The sequence below is a fragment of the Manis javanica genome, chromosome 17 (assembly GCF_040802235.1).
Source record: "Manis javanica isolate MJ-LG chromosome 17, MJ_LKY, whole genome shotgun sequence".
NCBI lineage: Eukaryota > Metazoa > Chordata > Mammalia > Pholidota > Manidae > Manis > Manis javanica.
In genome coordinates this window covers 2,944,228-2,955,151 of record NC_133172.1, presented here as the reverse complement: position 1 = coordinate 2,955,151, position 10,924 = coordinate 2,944,228, and the positions used below count along the sequence as shown (strand labels likewise).

Genomic DNA, 10,924 nt, shown 5'->3' with positions numbered 1-10,924 from the left:
TTAAGCATTGAGGTACTCGGGCCTGGTGCAGTGCCACATGGGCTCAGGGTGCAAGAGCTACCTCAAGCTAAAGCCGAGCTTCCTTCTTAAGCATATTGAGCCACACTTGGGGAGAGGCGCCAACGTCTATCGCCATTAGGGCTTGAGCAAGGATCACCTTGTCCTGCTTATGTTGGTTGCGGAGTCTGCATAACAACCAGAGTAAGAGCATGAGACCTCCAAGCAGGAACACGCCCATCCCAGCCATGCCCGCCCACTCCTTGACGTGGGAGAGAGCTCTGAGGAACCAGGAAGAGAGTCCTTCCGCTACGGAGATATCTAGACAGGTGGAGTTGATGTGGATTATTTCTCGCCGCAGTTCTTCTAGTGCTCCATCAAAGTCCTGGGACCAGTTTCCTGAAAGATACTGGGACAGGCCTCGTGACAGATTAGTGAAAGCATTTAATACTTCTGTTAGTGATCCTGGCTTGTTTGTGGCTCTGTAATATGGCTGCAGCTAGGCCCGCGTTGGTGAGTGGCCCTCCTATTTCTCTACAGGCTTTCAACCAGGCGTGTATCCCTTTTTGTTTCCAGGGTGTTATCACCTGTCTGCATTCCTTGGTACATTGTTCAAATACTAATTGCTCCACTAGGGGCATTGCTTGTTCCTGATCTCCAAATATTCTGCCTGCGGCCTCCATCATACGAGCGACAAAGTCAGAAAATGGCTCGCTCGGCCCCTGAATAATTTTTGTCAAATTGCCGGACACTTCTCCTTTGTTGGTGAGGGCTTTCCATGCCTTGGTGGCACACGTGTTTATTTGTGCGTATACCTGTAAGGGGAAGGCGGTCTGGTTGGCTACCCACTGTCCTTGGCCCGTCAGCATATCATATGACCACGCAGGCTGTCCTTCGGCCGCGTTTGCGCGTGCCTGGGTCATACTGATATCATGCCACAATGCCTTCCATTCTATGTATTGCCCCATACTAGAAAGGCATGCCTTAGTTACATATTGCCAGTCTGCGGGTGTCATGGCTGTCTCTGTTAATCTCTCAACTTGTGCTATGGTATAGTTAGCACTGACTCCATAAGCCCGAACGGATTCTGCTAACTCCTTAACTTGTTTATGGCTCAGGGGCTGGTGAGAGTGTACGCCATTATCCTCAAATACAGGAAACATTTGTCTAATTGCCTAAAGAGTATCTGGGTGGCAAAAGGAGAGTGCGCCACTCACGTAAGGTGGCGGGGCAACGGGCGTCAGGGGACACCCTACTTTCATTTTTTCCTTGGTCCGCTTTTCGACTTTGCTGGTTCCCTTACTTCTGCATTCTGCGGTTTTATTTTCTTCCCCTTCCTCTGCGGACGTTAATTCCTCCTCAGATTCCCTATTGGAGAGTTGGAGGTCCCTCAACTCTTTCCAGGGGTATTTACTATTTTCTCCGAGGCGATCGTCACTCGCTTCTCGGGGCTCTTTCGCTTTTGCCCTAGGCGGGCTTTCTCTCTCACTCTGGAGTTTCTTTACTTTCGTTTTTGTGGCCTTTTTTCGGCCGCGCGCGCTCTCTGTTTCCCGTTCCGTTTCTGACATGCTCTCTTGGATATCTGTCAATGCTCTCTGACCTTCTTTTATTACCCTTTCACATCTCTCATCTTGCAGACAAGCTCTAATCAGTTTCCAGAGGGGCCTGGTGCCTCCCCTCAGGCTGCCCTCCTCCTCCTCTCTATCAAGATCTTTCCCCAGTTTGTCCCAGCTCGGGATTGAGAGGGACCCTGAACAAATGAACCAGGGGGCCACACGGTCTATCTCCTTCACAAAAGATCCTAAGATTTTGCTGGAGACCTTCAAGTTTCGCTCTTTGAGAGCTGTCTGCAGCGCCATGACTAATGACGGTGCATTCCCCATGGTGCCTCCTTATTTACAGAGAACCATCAACCATCATCCTAAAAAGCAGGGGCCTCTCGGAACTTACCCCTCCGGGCTTTCTTCTGACCTGCAGTTCTGAATCCTCTCCAGATGTCTGAAGGGTCCTCCCTGTGCCGGTGATGTTCTGGTTCCCGGGTTTCGGCACCACTTGTCGCGCGCCCCGTCCTCGCCGGCAAGAACAGCACACAACAACAGCAGGATTCTTCTGCAGAAAGCTTTATTCTTCAGCTTTTTGTGAAACAAATGAGTTGGGCAGGACCTAGAGGGGAAGGAGAGGCTTGCTTATATAGTTCTCATGCTCTGACCTGGTTGGTGCGGCTCCATATGCCTTATTAGCATAACAATTTGGTGGGTCTCATTGGTCCTTATGCCAAGGCACAATTAGCATGTAGTTTAGTGGTGTGGGATGATTTATCATTAGGAAGTTCGGGGCCTTCCGGCTGCCCTGCATTGGGCGCTATTTTCTGAGCGCGGCTGCCAACAGCTCTGGACCAAGCCCTCAGCGCCCCGGGCAGACACCTGGGATGGGTTGGCCCCTGCGGAGTGCGCCAGCACGTGCGGAAGGCGGGGGAGAGAGGTGCTACCAAGCGTGGGCCCATCTTCAAACCGGTCAAATGGGATTTCCCTTCGTGGAGCCGATGCGCGTGCACCTCCCACCTTTCTGACGTCAGTGATTAAATTCTCAGTGAAGTCTTAGCTTAACTAATCACACTCCCTATGATAAAAATAATGCAAGGCATTCTCAGTTCTCCTTGCTGACTGCTTTTCACCCTTCCTCTGTAGAAATTTCAGCTCATTATCTTCAGTTTGTCTCGAATGTATTAATGTTTATCAAATTCATCAAAACTGTAACAGGGGAGGTGATGAATGTGTTGAACAACTTAATTGTATTAATCATTTCACAATGTGTAAATATATTAAATCGTGTTGTACATCCTAAACACATACAATTTTTTATTTGTCAGTTTTCCTTAATAAAGCCAGGAAGTTTTTCAAATAGGGGGAAGTGAAAAGGGAATTCACCCACTCCCAGAATGGAAACTTCAAACCGTCTTGATTAAATGGAGTTCTGAACTTTTGGCTTCTGGGTAGACTATGATGGCTAAGTGCTGGGTATGGTTTCAGTACCTTCCAGAGAAAACAGACCTGGTCTTAAGACCTCACAATGCAAGTCTTTTGAACAGAAACCTCTGCATAGAGTTAACACTGCACAGAGAAAACGCTGGTGTAAAGGCAATCTTGGCGAGGATTTCCCTCTTAGGAAAAGCATTTCTGGAATTGCTCCGATCACCATCTCAGAATGACAAGAAAACTTGCCTTTGCTGGAAAGTCTGAAAGCAGACTTATGAAAAATCAAAAACACAGATGTCTTATCACAAGAATAAGAGATTGAATTTCCTTTCTGAGCTGTGTGGGACCAAACCCATAAACGAATGTAAAATTGTCTGCAGCCCCCTGGACATCTGAGAAACCCCAGAGAACAGAGCGGAAGACAAGACCTGCTGTCAGTGCACAGAAACACGGGTGCTGGAATCCCTTAGGTAGGAAAATTCACTGTAAATGACCATCAGTAAATACTGCAAACCTCATGCGGAAACAAAGAACCCCAAAATTATTATGGAAGAATTAGCAACCCCAAAGGACTTGAGACATAGAACTGCTTTACACCTATATTAATTATTAAAATAGTAAAAGAGGAAACCCTAAGGACACAGAGGCTTGACCCATTCTCTAAAGTCCCTGCCGACCCCAGTTAGGACCACATGTGGAGATACTAACTTCATCCTCAGTGGTGCCAGGGGGTTGGTTCAGACTCCAGGGACTTCCCTCCCAACTTGCAAAATAATTTCCCAGGAACATAATATCAATGAGCCTTTTAAACAGAATCCTAGTGTCTCTAGGGAGCTTTCTGCAGGGGAGCTATTTCTATGCCCTGGGTCGCTTTACCCCCAAAGGACAACGAGCCCTCTCCTGACAGGGACTCATTAGCGACTTCCCCTCAGGCTGTGGATGGAGTCTGGCGGGACAGGATGAGCGAGATGGGCTCCGGGAGGCGGGGAGGCCGCGCCCTCTCGGCCCAGGGGCACGCTCTCACCTCCAGGTGGGCTTGTCCCGCATCATCTCCCCTTCCCCCACTCAGGCCCAGTGTGATCAGAAACCATAGGTGGGTATATGCCAAGTGAGATAAGCTGGGCAGAAAGACAAATACCATACGATTTCACTCACATGTGGAATCTATGAACAAAACAGCAGGAGACTCAGAGACACTGAGAAGTGACCGGAGGCTCACATGGGGGAGGGGCTGGGATGGGTGCACGGAACAGGTGAAGGCGATGATAAAGGGGCTCAAAATCTCAATCATACTATAAATTAGTCACAAGGATAAAAGTACGGCATAGAGAATATAGTCAATAGCTCTGTGGCATCTTTGTATGTTGACAGATAGTAGCTACACTAGTTGGTTTGAGATGTAATCAAGCACGTAACTGTCCAATCACTGTGTTGTACACTGAAAACCAATATAGTCTTTTGTATCAAGTACATTTCAATAAAAAGAAAACCCATAGCGTTCAGCCAGGTCTCTCACTGGCATGCTCTGTGTCTGCTCTCTCTGTATGTGGCTGACATGGAAACTGACGGGTGGCCCTGGGTCGTCACCCACTTCCTCCACACTGTCTTTCCTGTAAGTCTTTCAAGGCTAAAGTTTCCAAATCACACAAGACAGAGAGTCAGTTGGAGAAGCCCCCAACTGCATGCCCGTTGAGCCCTATACTGGACACCCCCAGTAGGAGGGCAAGACAGCAACAGTCCGGTGGGTGGCCCTGTCCACAGGGGAGCCGCGCACCAGACCTGAGGTCAGAACCTGCCTTGGGGTTTGCTGTCCATGCTCTCCGCTTGACTGAGAGGGAGCGATCCACTCCAGCTTGTCCTTCTCAGGGGGGCTTCTGAGCACGGCGTCACACACGCGAGGATGAAGCCTCCCCTCAAACTGTTGTAAGCACATTCTGGTGGAGTCCCCAGACAGGCAGACCAGATGGCTGTTGGCTGGCTAGAGAAGGGGCATTCTGGCATTTGGAGCTGAGGACTGAAGGCAAAAGAAAAGAACGGAATGGAAAAGCTGTTGTTTGCAATCCAGTGACTGAATCCAGAGGACACGAGGCCAAAGGAAATAAGCCAGACACACAAAGACAAATAATACTGGTTTCACTTACATGAGGGTGAAACTGTTCTATATTTTGATTAAGGTGTTGGTCACAGGACTATGTGCATTTATCAAAACTCATAAAACTGGACACCAAAGGAGTAAATTTTATTGTATATAAATAAGAAAGTAAGTGGAGAATGTTTGACAACATCCAGAAATAAGAACAAAAGAAAATAGATTGGGGACGGAGATTTTTCTCATAGAATGTGAGGCAGAATATAAATTGACATACATTTCATTTTCACAAACTGTTTAAACCCTTTAAAACAGAAGAACAATAGGGACATTTTGAGTTTTAAAATATATCAAAATATCTGCTTTATAACAGACTAAAGGCATGTGCTTAGGTAATAAATAGAACATTTCTGCTTAAAAGCAGCGTTCTGTTGAAACACAACGCATCTCTTCCATTCTGATGAAGCCAGTTAGCTTATCCAAGCGTACACACATGGTGCACAGGAAAACCATGGTCAAACGTAGTTTTTTGGTGATTCTAAGGTTTTTGCTTTGTACCCTGCCCTATGCCTTCCCTGCACGTAACGTCCACATTTCAAAAACTGGACCCAGAAATGAATTTCAGATGAGGCAGACCATTGTCCGTGGACCTGGTTAGGCCCCAGATACGACCAGCTGTGCGATGAGAATCATGTCCTTTCCTGGTGCCCTGTGGTCAGAGGTGGAGGGGAGAGCTGCAACTCTCATAAAAAGCCCCATGGTCACAGGTGCTAGTTTCAGCCCCCACATCCTGTGCCTCCTGGTCGCTGTGTGCCGCCGGCTGCTCCACGGCAGGACCTGTGCCAGGATCTGTGCCATGCCTTCTGCTCTGGCTGCCCTGCTCTGCCTCGGTGAGGTCTCGCGTGGAAGGGAGACGGAACCCGCGGGTCTGGGTGGGCGAGACAGTGAAGCTCACTAGCCTGTCTTCCAGGGCTGTATCTGAGCCAGAGGATCAGCGGCCAGACACGTGAGCCCCTCCCTCGAAGCCCCAGAGTCACTCCTGGGGGTTCAGGCTCAGGATCCTCCCGGGAGCAACAGCTGGGGGCCAGGCCGGGGCTCGGGCTCCAGGGATCCGGTTAGGGTGTGGGGCCAGCTGCTGGGCGAAGGTGGGCAGGGGGGACTTTGCCTGCAACCCCAGCCTCTGATTCCCTTCCAGAGACTGTCTGGAAACCCGTCATCTGGGCCCAGCCCAATTTCATGGTTCCGAAGGGAAGGCCAGTGACCATCTGGTGCCGGGGCCCTCGTGGCGCCGTTGAGTACCAGCTGTATTTCGAGGGACGCCTTGTGGCCTTGGAGAGACAGAAACCACCTGGAGTGATGAGCAAAGTGAAGTTCTCCCTCTCGGCCATGACCCCCCTCACTGCGGGGCAGTACAGCTGCTTGTACCGAAGTGGGGAGCGCTGGTCTGAGCCCAGTGACCCCCTGGATCTGGCGGTAACAGGTAAGCGCCCCGTTCTGCATCTGTGGAGTCATCTCAGCCTGAATCCGGGGCAGCGTCACCGCTTACTAGGCCCCTCCGGGCCCCTCCGAGCCCCGCGCAGAGATTGAGTAGCCCATGATGACCCGTGGGGTCTCCTACTGATCGCCGTCTGTGTCCTAGGGGCCTAGTGACTTAGGGCAGGTTCTCCCGCTAAGAGGTCGAAGTGGATGTTTCTGTGCAGGGGGCTCCTGGGGCGTGTCCTCAAAGACAGCCCCTGAGGTGGGCGAGGGCAGCGGGCTGGGCAGAGGGCGCAGGCGGACTGCGGTGCTGTGTCCCAGAGACCCCAGCCCAGCACGTGGGGAGCTCCAGGCCTGGAACGGCCCTTCAGGGGAGTCCGAAATGAGGCCTGGGGCTCTGGGCCTCCCAGCTTCAACCAGTGATTAGATGAGAACCCCTCCTACAGAGCCGTTTGCTAGAGGACGGACACTGTGGGATTCCACTTTGATGGCATCCCTGGAACAGTCAGCTGCATAAGGACAGAAAGTAGAATAGCGCTGGCCAGGGGCTGGGACAGGGCGGGTACTGATTAATGGGGACAGGGTTTCGGTTTTGCAAGACAAGAAGGCTTATGGGTGGTGGTGGTGGTGGCTGAGCATCGGTGTGAATGTACTAGACACCTCTCAGCGGTGCACTTAACAATGGTTAAGGTGGTACATTTCGTGTTACCTGTATTCTACAGCAATTGAAAATAGTAACAATTTTTAAGAACGCAGGTGGCTGCTGCACCCCGATGTTGGATGCAGTGGGTCTGGGGTGGAGTCTGGGAATCCTCGTTCCTAACACACTCCCAGGCAACACTGACATTGCTACCCCAAGAACCCAACTCTAAGGACCACTGATGGGGGACAGTTCACCCGAAACACCCCTGGAAGCGCCTCGGTCTTGAGGGGGGAGAGCACAGAGCGTGTGTCCGTAACCACGGCAGCTAGGAAAGGGAAGAGACCGGGATTCTGGGGAGCGACATTGGGTCTCATGGACGAGGGGATGGGAGATATCACAGAAGGACACAGACGCCCCTTACCCACCGGCCACCTTCCCCCACAGAAATGTATGACACCCCCACACTCTCAGTCCATCCCGGGCCGCAGGTGGTCTCAGGAGGGAATGTGACCTTCTACTGCCGTCTAGAGACTGCGACCAGCACCTTCTTCCTGCTCAAGGAGGGCCAACCCGGCCGCCCGCAGCGCAGACACGGGAGCGGTCAGGCGGCGTTCCTCCTGGGCCCCGTGAGCACGGCCCACAGAGGGACGTACAGGTGCTTCGGTTCCTACAACAACCACGCCTGGTCTTTCCCCAGTGAGCCTGTGAGGCTCCTGGTCACAGGTGAGGAAACCCCCGTCCTCTCCGTGTCCTTCTGGGACCCCCAGCAGCGCCGAGGAGGGCAGCGGAGGGGCAGGTGCAAGAGGAGGACAGGAGGAGACATCCCGCCGCCCGCATCCGCCCCTTCCCTGGGGGCAGGAGCAGCAAGCTGCCCACAGGAAATGCCACAGGGCCGGGCGGGGGGAGGAAGCCCAGAGAAAGCCCAAACCCTTGCTCTCTCCCTTGTCCCCACTGCCAGGAGATGCTGGGGACAGCAGCCTTGCGCCCACAGAGCTCACCTCTTCAGGTGAGTGACAGTGACTTCTAGCCTGGGGGGAGGAACCGACCCCGCAGGGGCCCTGCGAATGTGCTGTCCCCTCGGGACACCCACTGAGCGCACAGCATGGGCCGCGAGCTGCGGCTCCATCCGGGCAGACAAGCAGCCCTGCCTCTGGGGCCCGTGTGGCCCAGCAGAAGGCAGAGCGTGAGTCCAGGTCAGGATAACGGAACCGATTGCATAGCACGCGAGGAGGCGATGATATGGGAAAAAGGGCAGAACAGGGATCAGGTGACTGGGAGGGCAGGGGGCAAGGGTTGTCTGAACTGGCTTCACAGAGGGGGGCATCAGAGCAAATATCTGAAGGAGTTGAGGGCGTCAGTCCCGTGGCCAGCTGGAGAAAGAAGTTTCCAGAAAGAGGGAATGGCCGGTGCCTATACCCTAAGGCAGAGGGATGGCCAGCCTCATGAAAGAACAGCAAAGTGGGTCTGGAAATGACGGCAGGGAGGTGATGGTGGGCACCAGGCAGCTCATTAGGGCCTCGAAGAGAATGGTAAGACTTAAGATTTACTACATGTGAGGATGAAGAAATGATGTTGATTGGCTTCATGGGGAATCTGAGGCTCAGGTGACCCTCCCCCTGTAGCCGCCCGATGGAGCCCCCAGGACCTGGGATGTGGGGTGGGGACCTCAAAAAGCTGTAGGATGTCGGGGGTGGGGGGCTGTAGCCCAGGGAAGAAGAGGCTGGGATGGAAGAGGCCAATGCCAGCTTTCTTCCTCACGTCTTCACGCTCCTCACCATCTGCAGACTCGGGGGACCCGCCCTCGCTAACCACGGAGGCAGGATTCCAGCAAGGTGAGCGGGCGGCCAGCCCCCCAGGGAGGAGCTGGGCAGGAGTGGGTCAGAGGGCAGCAAGGGCACAGTGAGTGAGGCGCCCTGCCACTCACCCTGTCGTGGGTCCCTGCCAGCGCGCCCTCTGCTCTTCTGACCCCAGACCTTGCCCTCTGGAATCACACGGCCCAGAATCTCCTGCGGATTGGCCTGGCTTTCCTGGTCCTGATGGCCCTCGGGGGCCTCCTGGCTGAAGACTGGCTTTGCAGGAAGAGGGCTAGAGAGGAAGCCAACACCGCTGCAAGCCGGGAAGGCAGGAGAAGGTTCAGAACTCGAAGACTCCTGAACGAATGACGGGAGACGTGCTGGCCCCCAGTAGAGCTGAGAGCTGATGGTGACCTTGGGTGGTGACCTTGGGCTGTGTGAGCTCTGTACTGAGCCCACGGAGGAGGGAGCCACTGCTGGACACTGGGACAGATGCGTGGGGGCTGGCGAAGCATGCTGGAGCGGGCAGGAGAGAGGGTGCTAAATTTCTTCTGCAGACAGATCCCATCAGCTCTGCTAGAGTCTGTGTGTTTTTGTGCCTTCTTACTGCAAACCAACGTTTCAATCCCTCTGGTCACCCCTGAAATCACCTCCTTCATTAACATCGTGGCCACAGGAATATTGCCTTCCTACTGGGGTCCTTATTCCTAAGTATTCTGTCTTTTCTCTGCAACATGTCATTCAATATGTTTAGCAGCCCTTACAGAACAGGCTCTTAGCACATGGAACAGGAGCCAGAGAGCAGCCTCCAGGCCATGGGGATGCAGGCTGCAGACAAGAAAACTGAGGCACAGCTACCGCAGCCTGTCCCAGCCGGATCTCAGCCGTGAGCCGACCCCCTACCCCATGCCACCCCAAGATCCTGTCTGCTTCACTTCTTCATCTGTACCTTGCCTCATTTCGTGTCTCCAAGTACATATCATCTCCTCCAAAAAGGTTTCCAGTTTGACTTACGAGTCCACGTTCATACCCCTGGAGCACCTGCCATTTCTCTCCAGCAGGTACTTGAACTCCAGCACGGCATTCATGTCCGTTTTCCTGTCTCTGCTAGGCGCTCACGTGCATTAAATCACGGGGGATCTGACGGCCGTGTCCCCAGCTCCCGCAGCTGAGAGAGCTCTCAGGAAAGATATGGAGACTCAGCGGATATATAAACGGGGTCAGAGCACAGCTTAGGACTCCAGGCTCCTGACGACGGTCCTTGCAATGCCGTCAGGCACCGTGAGCTCTGTGCTTCTGAGAATCCCTACGTGATCAGCCCTTGAATATTCCCAATACGTGGGCCCCTCCCACCCACCCCAGTGTTCCGACCCCTCACCCAGGTCAAATCCATTCTCTAAATCTGAGTTTTCTGTTAAATATCAGAGACCATGAATTCCAGCCTCAAAGGGATAACATGGATATTTGATGATATAAAGAATACCGAGTAGGCAGCACAGGGCTCTGACAGAAGCTGCTCCGTGCCTCCTAGCATCTGCCACCCCCTGGAGTTCCTACCATCTGTAATGTGAAGCTGTCTACAATGTTTTCTTGTCTACAGGGATTCCTTGTCCTATGGGGCACTGAAAATCCCACCAATTATTACCTCATTATCAGTGGCCCCAGTCCTGAATTTTCTTCCTTCCGTTCTTCCTCCAGGTGTTCTGAGATTCAGGAATTTCTAAGTTCATATCAAATTACAGTTTCCATCCCAATATAAGATGGACTTGCTTGGAGCGTCATGGCATTGCAGGTTTCCATATCCTAACTTCCTGCAAGAGATCTAGAGCCTCATGGGGAGAGTGCGTAAGGCAGAGGGGCCTTGGCGTCCAGATACAGAAGCAGGCGCCTGGCCTGGGCAAGGGGGCCCCTCAGAGGACGGGAGGCGGCTCTGCCACTGGGGTCCTGCTCT

General features: G+C 52.9%; 1 protein-coding gene across 3 annotated transcripts; it reads left to right on the top strand.

The window, feature by feature from the left end:
• Nucleotides 1–5,297: 5,297 nt before the first annotated feature.
• On the top strand, nt 5,298–9,754 carry LOC140847226 (natural cytotoxicity triggering receptor 1-like). 3 transcript variants are annotated; one of them, XM_073226911.1, is made up of 7 exons: nt 5,298–5,951; nt 6,032–6,067; nt 6,257–6,541; nt 7,709–7,903; nt 8,139–8,186; nt 8,965–9,012; nt 9,152–9,754. In XM_073226911.1, exons 1-7 carry the CDS (start codon nt 5,744–5,746, stop codon nt 9,340–9,342), a joined length of 1,011 nt encoding a protein of 336 aa, XP_073083012.1. In that variant the 5' UTR covers nt 5,298–5,743; the 3' UTR covers nt 9,343–9,754. The 3 variants fall into 3 exon arrangements, with proteins under 3 accessions (XP_073083012.1, XP_073083013.1, XP_073083011.1); XM_073226912.1 differs by having other exon boundaries at nt 7,625–7,903; nt 9,126–9,259; XM_073226910.1 differs by having other exon boundaries at nt 5,299–5,951; nt 7,625–7,903.
• Nucleotides 9,755–10,924: the final 1,170 nt, after the last annotated feature.